The sequence below is a fragment of the Periplaneta americana genome, chromosome 8, assembly GCF_040183065.1.
Source record: "Periplaneta americana isolate PAMFEO1 chromosome 8, P.americana_PAMFEO1_priV1, whole genome shotgun sequence".
In the NCBI taxonomy this organism is placed as follows: domain Eukaryota; kingdom Metazoa; phylum Arthropoda; class Insecta; order Blattodea; family Blattidae; genus Periplaneta; species Periplaneta americana.
The window spans coordinates 22,077,501-22,095,000 of NC_091124.1; the positions used below are offsets into that span (position 1 = coordinate 22,077,501).

Here is a 17,500-nt window from a genome sequence, read left to right on the forward strand (position 1 = left end):
TTGATCCTGGTTGAGTGGAAGAAAAGGCCTGATGGCCTTAACTCTGCCAGGGAAAATAAAACTATTATTATTATTATTATTATTATTATTATTATTATTATTATTATTATTATTATTATTACATGCTAGACTGACGGATAGACGCTGTAACTAAAGACTGTACTATTATCTATCGTCATAAACGTGAGTACGCGAAAACAGCAAAATAGTGTCGGTGAAATTGTGTATTTAAATAGTAGGTCTACGTCTGATTTAAGTGGGATCATACAGTAGCGTGCTGCAGATTGCAAACCTCTCACAAAAGTTTGAATATGTCAGAGATAATTCAGCGGATCTTTCTCATTTTTTGTACAAACATAAGTGGTACTTAGGTCAGTCATTTGGCATCAACTAATTTATAATTATCATAATATTAGTTTATTATTTTTATTTTCACAATTTAGAGGAAATAATTTGCAGCTATTTTTCAGACTAAAAGTCCACACCTGTGGAGTAACGGTCAGCGCGTCTGGCCGGGAAACCAGGTGGCCCGGGTTCGAATCCCGGTCGGGGCAAGTTACCTGGTTGAGGTTTTTTCCGGGGCTTTCCCTCAACCCAATACGAGCAAATGCTGGGTAACTTTCGGTGCTGGACCCTGGACTCATTTCACCGGTATTATCACCTTCATTTCATTCAGACGCTAAATAACCTGAGATGTTGATACAGCGTCGTAACCCAATAATAAAAATCAAACTAAAAACATGATATCTCTTGAACTAATTGTCCAAATTGTTTCAAATTTTGAAGAAATCTATAGCCATTAAAACTGGAGAGAATGAACTGCTTTCATAAAGATATAAGCATAAATTCCTAAATTTTAATTAAATAATGTAAAATAAAAATGACTTTCATCCTGATGACGAAATGAAAAAAATGTAATTCAAAAACTTTATAACTTAGGAAGATCACTGTAGTCCATACTCTAACATTGCATTTCTGGAATCTTTAGGCCTACTGATAATAAATCTGTAGCTGAAATGTTTCTGGTAATTTTCGATTTTTTAAAAAAATAATTGGTCCTAACATATATAATTAACCACCCTGAAACCGAAAATCGCTTTTTTTTAAATGTTTGTTTGTATGTCTCTGTCTGGATGTTTGTTACCTTTTCACGCGATAATGGCTGAACGGATTTCGATGAAAATTGGAATATAAATTAAGTTCGTTGTAACTTAGATTTTAGGCTATATGGCATTCAAAATACATTATTTAAAAGCGGGTTATAAGGGGGCCTGAATTAAATAAATCGAAATATCTCGCTTATTATTGATTTTTGTGAAAAATGTTACATAACAAAAGTTTCTTTAAAAATAATTTGCGATAAGTTTTATTCCTTGAAAAATTTTGATAGGACTGATATTTAATGAGATAAATGAGTTTTAAAATTAAAATAACTGCCATCTAAGGCCGTGTAATGAATTAAAAAACAAATGACTTCGTCTATAAAGGGCCTTGGACAGCAACAATCGAAAGCTATGAAAGATAGCCTACAGATAATGTTTCTGCGTTTCTATGAAGCTAAATTAACCGATTTGTATAATTAATTATTAATTCGCCATTGGAAAGTGTAGTTTCTCTAGATGGACATAATGCTATAATGTTATCACAGTAACTTCTGAGTGCTCTCTGGACGAAATTTTAATTATTTAAATACAATTTAAATTAAGTAACATATTAAACGATTTATTCTTCTATCAAACACGAATGTTCCCTGAATCAAATGTCCTATTTTAATTATATAATTACTTTATATTTATTTCTAACAGGTGCAGCGGAGCGCACGGGTATGGCTAGTCAGAAATAAAAAAGTAATTTAGAATTTGACAAGTGATTGGGAAGATACTATGTTTTTCCTCGTATGTAGCAGCAACTTATTTCCTTTAAATTGTGTAAATAAAAATAATAAATTAATATGATAATATAAATTTATGGATGCCGAATGAGAGGCCCAAACACCACCTGTGTACAAACAATTAGAAATATCGACTGAATTATCTGTGAAATATTTAAATTTTTGTGAAAGATTTACAATGTGCAACATGATCTCCCTTAGGAAATAATTTATTTGCGATAAATCTCTGTTGAAGCGTGAAACATGGCTATTGATTTCTGCGCAAGACCTTGTTGATAGCCTGCAACGGTGAGGGCATTCTTATCTGTCAAATGACTGTTGCATGTAACCTGCATGGCAGAACCCAAGCCACTCTTATCGTGATGATTTCATGCAGGACTCTTCGAAAAATTCGGCTCTAGCTCATGATCATGTAATCATCGTCTTATAAGCTAGTTCGCCGATCTGTTGTTACTAGTACACGCCAGCTGTACTGAAGACCAACACCTGGATTAGGAAAACTGAGCGATAGAAACGAATATTACGACTTGAATGCAGTTAAGCCTGTGTTTGATTATAGTGTTGAGTGTCATTTTAAAACACGATATTTTACCTCCGCCTTTTATTTCCTGTGCATATTATTTGTGGTAAGTATAAATGGTTTAGTTATGAATATTCTTATGTTAATAACATTGAATGTGGTTGATTTATCCTGGATGCAGGTTGTGTTGTGATTAGAGAGCTGAGACAGATATAATCTGTACTAGATTTTTCATTTTGACAGTTTTTTAGATTACAGAGGTTAATATGGCCAACTTATGACTGGAGTTCTGCATTTGGTTGCTTTGGATGTAAGTTAGGTGTACATCGAGCGTACTATATAGCTTCGCTTGGTACACAGAGTAAGTTGCGAATCAACAGTTCACGCTGCGATCTCTCCCCTCACGCTCCAGTACTGTTTGTTTACATTTATTTATTCGTGTGCGTGTATATGCAGAAATAATACTCATGTACAAACTACTTGGATGTAATAGGCTAACAATAATAACGAAGGAGGTCTTAATTAAGGATATGTCATATGCTAATTTTAACTAAAATCTTTATAAATTTAATTTTAAGATTTTATTTTATAATTGATATTCATTCATAGTGTTCTGCCCAAGGGCGGGCCTTAACTGCAAACCCAGCATTCTCCAGTCTTTCCTATTTTCTGTCTTCCTCTTTGTCTCCTTATATGATCCAAATATCTTAATGTCGTCTATCATCTGATTTCTTCTGCCCCGAACTCTTCTCCCGTTCACAATTCCTTCTAGTGCATCCTTCAGAAGGCAGTTTCTTCTCGACCAGTGTCCTAGCCAATTCCTTGTCTTCTTTCTGATCAGCTTCAGCATCATTCTTTTTTCATCCACTCTTGCCAAACACAGCTTCGTTTCTTATTCTGTCTATCCACTTCACATGTTCCATCCTTCTCCATATCCACATTTCAAATGCTTCTAGTCACTTCACTTCGTCGTAATGTCCGTGCTTCTGCCCCATACAATGCTACACTCCAAACAAAGCACTCCACTAGTCTCTTCCTTTGTTCTTTTTCCAGAGGTCCGCAGAAGATGCTCCTTTTTCTGTTAGAAGCTTCCTTTGCCATTGCTATTCTCCTTCTGACTCCTTGGCAGGAGCTCATGTTACTGCTTATAGTACACCCCAAGTATCTGAAGCTGTTCACTTGTTCTACTGCCTTATTTAGAATTCACAAGTTTACTTTCTTTACTTTTCTTCCTATGACCATGGTCTTTGTCTTGTTGGCATTTATCTTCATTCCATACTGCTCACAGCTGTCATTTAGCTCCAGTAGTATATCTCTTAGTATCATCTCCTCTTCTGCTAACAATGCCATATCATCAGCAAAATTTATACACTTTACTCTTTTTTTCTCCTACTATCACTCCTCCCATGTTCTGAAAACAGTTCTTCACTAAATCCTCCAAGTAGATGTTGAACAGTGTAGGTGATAAAGGGCATCCTTGTCGTACTCCTCTCTCTATTTCACTTCCTTCTGACATTTCTTCTCCTATCCTGACTTTGACTCGTTGTTTCATATAAAGGTGACTGAAGAGCCTCCTCTCTTTTTCCAATCCACGCCAATTTTCTTTAGGATCCCCATCAGTTTATCCCAATCCACTCTGTCAAAAGCCTTTTCTAAGTCCACAAATACTATATATATATATATATATATATATATATATACACACTTCTTTATTCTTCTCTAGGTATTTTTCGCTGATTGTCCGTAGCAGTCCAATTGCATCTCTCGTACCTTTTCCCTTCCTGAAGCCAAACTGCTCTTCTTCCAACTGTTCTTCCATCTTAGAATATAAACGTCGATAACAGTGCTTAATTATTACATTTTATTTTTACTACAATATTCGTCTTTAATTCAATATATTATATTTTTGCTATTAATTTCAGGATCCTCGTGGTCATCCTTAATTAAGACCGGATGATTTATTTTTCTTTAAATATCTCTCGCTCTCTCTTTGAAGACAGCTTATATAAAATAAAGGATAATTTTTACCACGGTTACACAAAACTAAAAATTTTCAGGAGCCAGCCCCTCTATTTTCGGGAGCCACCACATTTTGCCCACACATGCAATTAGAAAAACCCTTCCGAGCTACGATAAAGATACATTTACTGAAATGTATTAAACAATATTAAATATCTATGCAATGCAAACACGCTCTCAGAGACGCTCTGTGGTCTCCATTGAAGCTATGTAGTGACAAAATCTTGAGCTGCGCAACAATATAACAATTTTAATCTAAGAAGCGCATTCGAATTTCTTCGTACAATCGCTTTTGCTTACATTTTGTATTAGCCGTACTGACATGAAAGAAAACGAAGTCTTTGGGCCATATTCATAGACATTCTTAGCGTGAGCTTCCGGTGGATGATCAGCGAACTAACGATTTTCGTATTCATAAACCAGTGTTAGCGATATGATATAATATGAATCCTGTACAAGTATCCAGTCGATAGCCGGGGCTAGTTTAGCACGCTCGTAGCGCGGGCTAGCGAAATGTCTATGCATAGCACCCAAAAAATTTTGAACTCCATAAACAATTTAGGCACTACGTAACAATTTTTAGTCGCCATGGTTACACTTTGCCCGGAATTTGTTTACTCCTGATTTTTAAGATAAGTAAAACGCGTTAAGATGCTTTATATTTAAATAAAGTTTGACTTAACGTATGGAAAAAAAAAAAACATAAATGTCAGCATAAACTTGAAATAAAAGAAACTATGGCTAGCTTCTACACATTACAATAAATGACTGTAAACATGTTAAGTGTTTCGAGTGAAAAATTTCTCCCTTTTTTATAAAATACATGTTCTTATTTTCTAATGAAGTACTCGCTATCAAATTATTCTATTAGAATTTTGACCTCTAATCACGTAGCTTGTTTCTAAACAATTAATGAACTAGCACATCTCCACGCACACTGAGCACTCTTCCGCGTGAGTTTCAGTCAGATATTACGCAGTCGGTGATTTTCCACTTAATGTGTCAGTAGACGGCTTTCTGATCAGTTCTGTCAACTTCTATAATTAACTTTTAGCGCAGATAATTTTCCAATAACCGTGAATTACGTAATTATTATTATACACTCGATATAAACGCATCCTTCTTCGCTAGAGGGCGTCTGCAAGCAGTGCCCCGTTAAATAAACTTTGGTGTTTAAAGCCAGAGATTATTGCAGGCGTTATACATGCATTGTTTTCATAACGAATCAAGTACGGAAGTGGGAGAAACTACAGATAATTTTACGATAAACTTCTAACAACAGATCGAAAACAAATGTTACATAGTTAATGAACTAATAAAAAAAAAAACATGGCAATTTTTCCACAGAACAATGTAAAATTAACAAAAATTATTCGAACTTTTGATCCATCAGTCCGAGCAGCGAAATGCAGGTATCATATCCTATTGAATTTTACTGCTTGGCTTGTCGAGGGGGTCCGTACACTTAGGCCCATTATGCACCCTGTATACGATGATTTTCCAAGTTCGACAGGTGGCCTGGGTGACATTCGTGAACCCGACGCTGACTGGTGGATCATCATTTCTTAGCCCCTGACAGAGCTAAAGTGCAATTTAGCATTCAAAGCTCTGTAAATACAAGAAAAATAATAAGTAGACTTCGTTGAATTACCACACGCACCATGCAATCAGGTTGCCGATGTACGGTAGTATAGAGGAGGTGAGCGACCGCCCGGTCTCGTAGTATAAGCAGTTCATGTTAAGAGTTGTGACCGGTCCAAATAGATAGAGAAGCTACAGCTAATGTATACCTATGTAAGCACTTGTTTTTGCATTACTTGGTTGGAATAGTCAAAGCTTAACATTTGTTCAGTGCAGACAAGAATTCAATCAAACATACTACAATGAGAGTGTTGCTGTTCCAAATGATTGCCTCTGGAATACCCTTACCCCCGCAGCCAGTCTTGACCCGTTGGGGAACGTTGTTGGATGCTGTTAATTATTATGCAGAACATTACGGCAAAATAATGGAGGTAATTGATGCATTGGATAGCACAGACAGTTCCTCTGTTGCAGCTGTAAAATCGTTGTCTTCTGAACAGCTATTGGAAGATATTCTGTTCATTGATTCTGATTTTAAAATCGTGTCCAAAAAGCATCACCCTGTTACAATCGTCTGAACTATAACTCTAAGAAGCCCTTAATATAGTGGATAAAGTATTACAAACCGTTATCCAAAATAACAATAAAATTCACTAATTTCAGAAAAAGTGAAATGTAAGTTGAGAAACATTATTGCTAAAAATTCTGCCTATTCACAACTACGTATTATAAATGATGTACCATCAGGTCACGACAAGAAGTCTGAAGTTGGTGTACTAAAAAGTAGTGACTTTCAAATATGTATGTATTACATCGTGTGATGTTGAACGTACATTTTCCCAATATAAAAACTGTTTGAGTGACTATCGGAGGAGATTCACTTTGCAGTCGCTCAAAACGTACGTAACTCTTATCTGCAATGCACATATTCAAGGATGATGTGAAAATATTACATTAAATTTTAAGAGTTAATATATCTCGCTACAAAATAATTGTGTATTTATATGTTTAGACATTTCCTACTTCAGTGATCATTCATTATATTTCTTGAATGCAGGATACAGGTTTTACTGTAACCGCAGTATACTGCTCAGTGTTTACATTAGAGGGATACTCTATACTTTCCACGCCTCCTTCTCATACAGTCTATACTGCGTGCATAGTAAACCTCACGGTTCTCGTGGCAATTCCACGAAGTCTAATAATAAGCATTGATTTTTTAATTTTGGATGAAAAATAATTATGAAACAGAAAGTTTCTAGAATCTAGATGCGTTTTACTTATTGTGAGAATTTATTTTCTCTTATCCATAAGATGGCTTTAAATAAATACTCCCTCCGTTCCAAAATATGATAGTAACAAACAAAACAAGTTTGATTATTGCGCATGCGCGAAAAAACGTTTCGCGGTGTGGTATTCTGTTCAGTAGTGAAGGGACTATCAGACAGTGCAGTTGTGAATGTTTCTAATCTTCTGTAGTGCATCAAACTATAATATTTAAATAGTTCATTATGAGCAGAAATCAAATGGGCACCAGCTGTGATGTTCCTGTTGCAGAAAACGTGACACCAACCAGTCAATGTTGAATAGAACATCTAAGGCACAGCAGTCGTATAAAAACGGGTTATAATTTATTGCAGTTTTTATTTTATTTGGCCTCTCACAAAACAAAGTTTTTTTTTTTCTTTTATTAATTTGACGTCACACAGAATGAAATGTATCTAATTTTTATGTTTTTCTTATGTCAATTTATCAAATAAATAAATATCTAGAAGATGTGTTAAAGTTACATTACGTTACTGAGAACTTGAACAAATGTATACCATATTTTGGAACAGAATTAATTACACATTTCTATACCATATTTTGGAACAGAATTAATTACACATTTCTATACCATATTTAGAAACATAATTAATTACATATTTCTATACTATATTTAGGAACAGAATTAATTACCCACACATTTCTATACTATATTTACGAACATAATTAATTACACATTTCTATACCATATTTAGAAACAGAATTAATTACATATTTTTATATCATATTTAGGAACAGAATTAATTACACATTTCTGTACCATATTTTGGAACAGAATTAATTACACATTTTATACCATATTTAGAAACAGAATTAATTACACATTTCTATACCATATTTAGGAACACAATTTAATTACACATTTCTATACCATATTTAGAAACAGAATTAATTACACAGTTCTATACCATATTTTGGAACATAATTAATTACACATTCCTATACCATATTTTGGAACAGAATTAATTACACATTTCTATACCATATTTAGAAACAGAATTAATTACACATTTGTATACCATATTTAGAAACAGAATTAATTACACATTCCTATACCATATTTTGGAACAGAATTAATTACACATTCCTATACCATATTTAGGAACAGAATTAATTACACATTCCTATACCATATTTTGGAACAGAATTAATTACACATTCCTATACCGGTACCATATTTAGGAACAGAATTAATTACACATTCCTATACCATATTTTGGAACAGAGGGAGTATTTAGTTCGTTATTAAATCCACCTGACAATAATGTATTTTGTACATGAATACCATTCTCATTGTTCGGTGTCTAATCAGGCAGACACACGAACAAGCAGATGGAAACACGAAACGGAGCTGGGAGACGTTTCATTACAGTCTTAAACAGGCAGAGCGCTGCTAGTATGATCCATGTACACTTAACTTGTACTCAAAGTAACCAAACGCAGGACTCTATTGATAGCCAGATCCCGTAGCCTGAAAAAGTCCCAAGGGTCCGGAGCCCCAAGTCCTTCCTATATCAGCATCGGAACCCCCGAGACTTCACTCTAATCTATTTTTACTATTATAAATAATGGATGAAATGAGGGGAAGTGGAGGGTTTTGATGGAATTGTTCACATCTGTGGAGTAACGGTCAGCGCGCCTGGCCGCTAAACCAGGTGGCCCGGGTTCGATTCCCGGTCGGGGCAAGTTACCTGGTTGAGGTTTTTCCGGGGTTTCCCCTCAACCCAATAAGAGCAAATGCTGGATAACTTTCGGTGTTGGACCCCGGACTCATTTCACCGGGATTATCACCTTCATCTCATTCAGACGCTAAATAAACTAAGATGTTGATAAAGCGTCGTAAAATAACCTACTAAAAATGATGGACTGATAGAGGGAAACGGGAGTACCCCGAGAAAACACTCTTAAACGTCTGCTTTGCCTACTACAAATTCCATCACGACCTCGCCGGGTATCGAACCCGGGCCGCATGGAAGGAAGATCAGCGCCCTTGTAAAGGGTGCGTCAGAAAGAACGGATGGATTTCAAACTATCGATACGCAACGAGGAGAGAGATATAGTGAGGGGGACCACGACTGTTGGGTCAGCCATAGAATGCAGTTTCAGTTGAGAACATGGTGTTGGTCTGGTGTACAACGTGCTTTCATCGTAGAGACATTTTTGAAAAATGAAGAGTCTGTGATCGCCACTCAGGACTCATTTCGACATCGGATGTCACGCTAGGATTCCAACTCGGAATACAATTTTGCGGTGGGAGGCTTCATTTCGTATCACAGGTTCAACATTAAAGAAGAAATCACCTGGACGAAATTCTATTGCACTGAGATTGTCCGAGGCTACGGTAAGATCTCGCGCCCTGCGACTTCTTTCTTTGGGACCATTTGAAGGCGTAAGTTTGTAAACATCGATCACATACACTGGACGAACTGAAGACAGCGATTCGTGAAGAAATCGTGGCAATTGCACCAGCTATGACTGTGAAAGTGATGGCGAACATCAGAAAACGCCTCGATGCCTGTATTGAAAGCCAAGGACATCATATGGATAATGTTGTTTTACATAAATAAACTGCATGTATTGGTGAATATGTTGATAACAATAAATTTTTGATTTGATGAATCTTTACAATTTTCTTGCCATGTGAAATCCATCCGTTCTTTCTGACGCATCCTGTACTAGAGTCACAAATGCGTCACGAATTTTACTGCACTTTGTGTAGAAATTTACACGCAAACATTCAATTAAAAGATAAGACATAATACTAATGTGAAGTTAAACGTTTAGATAACAGATGGCACCAGTGGACTCTCTCGTCCACTCGTGTGGTGTCCCGATGTACCAATGCTAATCACTTTTGATTGATTGATTGGACAAAAAGAGAGGTTGTATAGCCTACTTTAACCATACCAGATTTTAAGGGTTTCAAACTGGACGTGACTATTCCACAAGATCACAGAAATTAAGTTTCTTATATTAATCACACTTTCTTACCTTAATCTACCTTGTGACAAATTGGGTGCTATTCATAGACATTTCGCTAGCCCGCGCTATGAGCGTGCTAAACTAGCCCCGGCTATCGACTGGTTACTTGTATAGGATTCATATCATATCATATCGCTAACACTGGTTTATGAATACGAAAAACGTTAGTTCGCTGATCATCCACCGGAAGCCCGCGCTAAGAATGTCTATGAATATGGCCCATATGGTTTACTGTTTCTGTAACTGCTGAATGCTGCAATTGTGCAGTTTGGCATCGTATGAATTTAACTATTCGCAGTTGAACTTAAACCTTAAAAATATTTCCAAAACTATTTAATGTGCATTTGTCACGTCTGATTTGAAACCCTTCATTTAATCTTCGGATTTATCCACGAATAACTTTTTAAATTACTCAAGTTTACTGCAAAATAGAATAACATGAAATTGATACTAAAACTTTGTGTTGTACTAGTAGACTATATTGTAAATCTCGTCTGTATATATTTCATCTAGACTGTGACTATAAATTAAGACTTTATAATAGTATTAAGTTTTTTGACTTGTTCCATATTCTAGCTGTAAAGCAATGTATGAATACCATGGAATGTTAATAAATACAATACAATACAACGACACAACTTCTTTTTCTATCCTGTAATAAAAATAAAATGAAACCACATGTAAATTGATATGAAGAATAAATGTGGTAAGCAATGTTTTCTTGGCCTAATCAATCAGAATTCATTATCCGAATGGCATTGCTTGATTGTCAAGCAAACTATTGCAGACCATACTCTTTCGTCCCTACATGTTTCCAAGAACTTTACTTTCATATACAGTAACCATATTATTATTATTATTGTTGTTATTATTATTATTATTATTATTATTATTATTATTATTATTATTATTATTATTATTATTATTATGGAATGAAGATAAATGTCAACAAGACGAAGACCATGGTCTTAGAAAGAAAAGTAAAGAAGGCAAACTTGTGAATTCTAAATGCAATAGAGCAAGTGGACAGCTTCAAATACTTGGGGTGTACTATAAGCAGTAACATGAGCTGCTGCCAGGAAGTAAAAAGGAGGATAGTAATGGCCAAGGAAGCTTTTAATAGAGAAAGGAGCATCTTCTACGAACCTCTGGAAAAATAACTAAGGAAGAGATTAGTGAAGTGATTTGTGTGGAGTGTAGCATTCTATGGGGCAGAAACATGTACATTACGGCGAAGTGAAGAGAAGCGACTAGAAGCATTTGAAAATGTGGATATGGAAAAGGATAGATCGTGTGAAATGGATAGACAAAATAAGAAACTAAGTTGTGTTGAAAAGAGTGGACGAAGAAAGACTGATGCTGGAACTGATCAGGAAGAGAAAAAAGGGAATTGGTTGGGTCACTGGTTGAGAAGAAACTGCTTTCTGAAGGATGCACTGGAAGAAATGGTGAACGGGAGAAGAATTCGGAGAAGAAGGAGATATCAGATGGTAGACGATATTAAGATATATGGATCACATGAGAAGACAAAGAGGAAGGCAGAAAATAGGAATGACTGGATAATGCTGGGTTTGCAGTGAAAGACCTGCCCTGAACACTATGAATGAATGAGGAATTTCCTCAGTTCTGAAGTAGGCCTATCCTGAGATGAAAAATTCAAATAGTCTACAAAAATTACAAATACAGAATATTATTATTATTATTATTATTATTATTATATTATTATTATTATTATTATTATTATTATTATTATTATTATTATTATCCTCATTGCTGAAGTTTTCCTTGGACGAAGAATACAAATATAATAGTTACAACATGATTTTACACAATATAAATAGAAAAGTGACATTTCTCATAAGAATTTTTTGCCCTTCTCTAGAGTTCTCTGTCTGCAGCATCTTCTTCCCAGATTCTTGGTTTTTGCATACTATATTGAATTTGGACCATCCATACCTTCGATGGTCTGCCTTTGTTTCTTTTGCCTTCTATTATTAGACTATTATTATTATTATTATTATTATTATTATTATTATTATTATTTATTTATGGTAATAATGACAATATGAAATTACCGCGGGTGATGTGAGTCTGAAACAATGTCGTAGAGCAGTCCGAATCAGAAGATGTATTGTTAGAAATGCTTACTTGAGTAAAATCACTTCACTGATATCTTTTAAAAAATATTTAAAGAAAATTAGCTATAAATGCTAATACCATTCGGAACATGTTGGAATAACTGATTTAATTCATATCCTCCCTTACCACACACGGAACTGATGTCCGATTTGCTTTGTGTTATTGCATGATAAAATGAAAATGAGAGATGGAATAACTTTACAAATATGCATGCGGCACATCATTAAGTATTAATTATTCCATAAGGTACACATTTTTTATTTGTATTTACTTGAATAATTATGTCCTGTATTTCTTAAAACAATGTTTGTGAGTTGTATTAATTTTAATTTGTTTTCATTTACGTAAACATCCCATCCCATCACCGTAAAACAGCTTGTTACGAATCCTTCAAATAAAGTGATAGTTGGGAGGCCGAGACGTAGATGGGAAGATAATATTAAAATGGATTTGAGGGAGGTGGGATATGATGGTAGAGACTGGATTAATCTTGCTCAGGATAGGGATCAATGGCAGGCTTATGTGAGGGCAGCAATGAACCTCCAGGCTCCTTAAAAGCCAATAAGTAATTAAGTAAAAAATGTAGTACAATGAGGCTAACACAAAAAAATTCTCCGTACACAATTCACGCTATATTCACATTTGTTTGGAGTGATTTATTAAAGAATGTGTTCAAGACTAATTCAGAAACATGTTTTAAACTAATGTTATCGTTGCACCAAAAAAAGGATGGTCTTTCGACCAAATAATCGTATTTTGATTATTTGGATACAATAGCAATTAAGAAACTTGTTAAAAGGAATTATCTTTGCACGAAAATGTATGCACCCTGATCCAAAATGATCGTATTTTAAATATTTAAATACAGTTTCAATTAAGAAACGTGTTAAATTATCATTGCACCAAAAAATGAATGTTCTTTGGAATAAGTTTTAATTATTTAATTATTTTATAGTTTTATCTAGTATTTTATGAGATTATTACGAATGAGATACCTTTTGTTAATTGTTTTATTTATAAGAGTAAACTATGACTGACCGATCTTATAAGGACTCGTGCTCAGAGGGATGGAGGTCGGGATTTGGGATGGCTGACAAGCCACAAGTCGTGCTAAAGATGTAGCTTTGTTACTTATGTAGTATGGAGTGTTGTGTACTATACCGGTACGGAACTATCATATAACTTAACACAGTGACCACTTTGTGTCTCTGGAGTTATGTGTTAATTTTCAGGTAATTGTTATGCCAGGCATCCTTTCCTTACGAGCAACGCGCAGAAATTGTATTCACTTATGTGTCGTAGTAAATTACAGGATTTTTCCGAATTGTATTGTATATTTCACTGGCCGGGACAAGTGCCCTGGTATTGACCAGTGATGAGTATGACCTTGAAATTCTAATCGAGTCTTTCGTAGACTTATTTCAAGGTTATCGTATCTACGCTCGTGCAGTAGATTAAAATAACCTTAATAAATTACTGTTGAACCCTCGCAGTTCTGTAGCCATGGTCTAGTTCTCTATGGAGATGTCGTTACAGAGGACCACAAATCTTGAGTTTGATAAAGTTGACAGATGATTGATGTACCATCTGGGAAGCGCTGTTCATTTGGCACCGTCTTATCAATTTCAAGTTTAATTTATTTGACTGATAAGCAACTTTTACTTCACTTTGTCATATTATGCTGTGATACAGAAGCGTTGTGTGAATTAATATTTAATTTGAACCAAGTATGTTACATCGAAGTTGATGTTGATAGTAATTTGGACGGACAAGGAGCTATCTCTGAATAATTTAGCTCAAGTAGACATTTTTGCACCTCTTAAGGTATTCATCTACCTTTATTTTTATTTTTTTTTTATGTCACCTGAAAGCTTGAACTTTCTAGTTTAAAAATAATATATCAGTTTTATCTCTATGATGTTTAATTAATTAATTAACTGGGTTTTCATTAACCGGAAGCACCATTTCTTAAATCGGAAGTGCAGTTCTGCAAGCGTCAATCCGTCATATTCTGTCAATTATACAGAATATTAAAAAAAAAGTATCCAAAATTTTAGGAAGTGCTAGTATGCATCAAAACAAGAAAATAATGTCTAATAAACATGGGTCCTATGAACACTTGTTCGTAGGAGGTGCTCAATGTGACTTCCATTCATGGCAATGCATTCCCCTGCCCTTCGGCGTAAGGTATCACGCACTCTTTGAAATTGACCTGGTTGCTCTTGTATGCGATGATATTCTTTGAAGACGCGATCCTGTAGTGTCTGCACATTGTTGATTGGAGTGGTGTAAACCAATTTCTTCATGTGTCCCCATAATCAGAAGTCTAGAGGATTTAGGTTTGGGGAACGAGCAGGCCAAGGTGTGGGGCTTCCCCGACCAATCCATCGATAATACGTTAATAAGAAAGTCCTGATAACGATCCCCAGTTATTCTCTGTGGTAGCACGTGTGGCCCTATTAATCTATTACCAAGAACGCCTGACCATACGTTGATTGAGAATAGGTGGTAATGTTTTGCTTCTTCAACTGCAGGGGAATTTTCATCAGCCCACACATGCTGATTACGAAAATTCACAACACCATCTCTGCTGAACCCCGCTCATATCCGCAACCAAACTTTAGTTTTCAGTATTCCTTGCGACGTATCATTATTCCATGCCAGGGGTGTCAAGTACGGTATGATTATCTGGTAGTCTGCTGTATTGTAGGGCAGAGAAATGCATTGCCATGAATAGACGTCACATTGAACACCTCCTATGAACAAGTGTTCAGATCTCAGAAAGTATGTGTTGTAGGACTCATGTTTATTAGATATTATTTTCTTGTTTTGATGAATACTACCACCTCCTAAAATATTGGATACTCTTTTAAACACTCTGTATATACATATATTTTTCGTGTAATAACAATTCGAATTTGGCTGTAGAGTTTGACTATATTGTTTTTCGTACAGGCAGGATGCTTTGTGTTTGGTTACAATTTTTCATACCCTAAGGATGTAGATGATTTTTCTCCATGTTCAGTTTTACAGCATTTTAAAACACTAATGTTAACATAAAGTGCACTTAGAATTGAGATATTTTCATCATTCTTGCACCAAAATGAAGCTGATTAACGTGGCTAAGTGTCAAACTACAGTGTCCTACTGCTTAAGAAAGTTAATTTAAAACTCTATGGGTGCTATGCATAGACATTTCGCTAGCCCGCGCTCTGAGCGTGCTAAACTAGCCTCGGCTATCGACTGATTACTTGTACAGGATTCATTTCATATCATATTGGCTTCTCGTTTTCAAAATTTATCCGCATATCATCAGCTAAGTACAAGCTCTCATCATAACAATTTACTCATTATACCCTACCACAAGACATATTTATATTCTTCATCCTATACAGTTTCAGTTGCTAGAAATTGGAACTCGCTTCCGAGTGATATAAGGGGTTGTTGGACAATAACTTCATTTAGGTCAAAATTACATAAATTCTTACTTAACAGATGAATTGCTGATTAATATTTGTTACTTATAATGAAACTAACATCTGTTCATTCTTATTATTATTATTATTATTATTATTATTATTATTATTATTATTATTATTATTATTATTATTATTATCATTAATTTCTCTAAATAGATTTACAAAACCTCTAATGGCAATTACATTAATATTCTCATTATAGAAATAGAAATAATTTATTCTCCCTGCAACATAGTCCTAGTAAGCTTATATTAAATTAATTTTCATCATTTTACTAGCTATCTCAAATATTAAATTAATTATAATTCATTGAATTAAATTAGCTCATAAATTAAGTTACTACTTTACCTTATAGATTTATCTAAATTTAAATAAATGTGTAGTGAAGAATATTGCTGGAGAACCTTTTAAGTGTAGTGTAAATATTTGTAATTTAAATTTATGTATTGTATTAATTAAGGCTGGTTGAGTGGAAGAGAAGGCCTTATGGCCTTAACTCTGCCAGCGAAAATAAAACATTATTATTATTATTATTATTATTATTATTATTATTATTATTATTATTATTATTATTATATCGCTAACACTGGTTTATGAATACGAAAAACGTTAGTTCGCTGATCATCCACCAGAAGCCCGCGCTAAGAATGTCTATGAATACGGCCTCAAGATCTCAAATTTTTATTTCTATGTTTGAAATTTTCAAATAGGATGAGGGAAGGAACGAGGATAGGAATTAAGGGAGGTGGTGGGACCTGTTCAAGTACCTCGAACAAGCAATGAGTGTTGTCGCTTCTCAAGTCATTCCCGGTGCTGTATTCCAGGACACAAATAATGAGTTCAACTCCGTCATGGGGTGAGATATTGGGGGACTCTGGTTCCCCCTCTGCTGATCTATGAGTCGTCTAGAATCCACCACCATTGCTACCTTCTAATCCCCGGACAAACCGCGTGGAACACACAACGCTTGACGGCCGAGTCGATGCCACACAAACACAAGCGATGCTCCGTTTTTTTTTAAAGAGATGAAAATCAAGGTGGAATAGTAGCCGTAAGCAAGCGCCTGCACCAAGGTGTCTTTAAATCGAACCTGTCACTAAATCCATCGGAAATTAGGGGAGAGTCGGGTAGTATCGGACATCGGGTAATATCAGCCAGTGAGTTTCTTTCATCTACCACACGATGATAGTACCTGATTGACATGGTTACGTTTCTGTGATGTCGCATAGAGAAGAGTAACCATGTCATTCAGGTACTACCATATGGTGGTAGATGAAAGAAACGCACTGTCCGATATTACCCGATGTCCGATACTACTCGACTCTCTCCTACTCATATTTATTACATAACGTCAGACTTTCTCTAGAAGAATGCTGTCGCAGCATCACATGTATTCCGCAGTTCGTTCGAAGGACGATTTATGACGATCTGTTTGAACTCGACTCCAGCTGTTTTTCAGATGTCAATAGAACGCGCAGTAAAATGTTCTCGAAGAAAACTGTTTACCTCCTAAGTTCGAAGCGTATTGTTTACAACAGTATTTCTCCTGAAAAGAAGGCCATT

At 35.2% G+C, this 17,500-nt stretch overlaps 1 protein-coding gene across 2 annotated transcripts in view; it reads left to right on the forward strand.

The window, feature by feature from the left end:
• The window catches only part of LOC138704568 (maltase 2-like), a 116,172-nt gene that overhangs the window by 4,630 nt on the left and 94,042 nt on the right, over nucleotides 1–17,500 (forward strand). The window contains exon 1 of one of the 2 annotated variants that reach the window (XM_069832609.1): nucleotides 2,408–2,517. The exons of the other annotated variant lie outside the window; for it this stretch is intronic. Within the exon in view, the coding sequence (XP_069688710.1) occupies nucleotides 2,423–2,517 (95 nt within the window). The 5' untranslated portion in view covers nucleotides 2,408–2,422. Of the gene's footprint in view, nucleotides 1–2,407; nucleotides 2,518–17,500 lie in introns of those variants that run through there. 2 annotated transcript variants of the gene reach the window in all.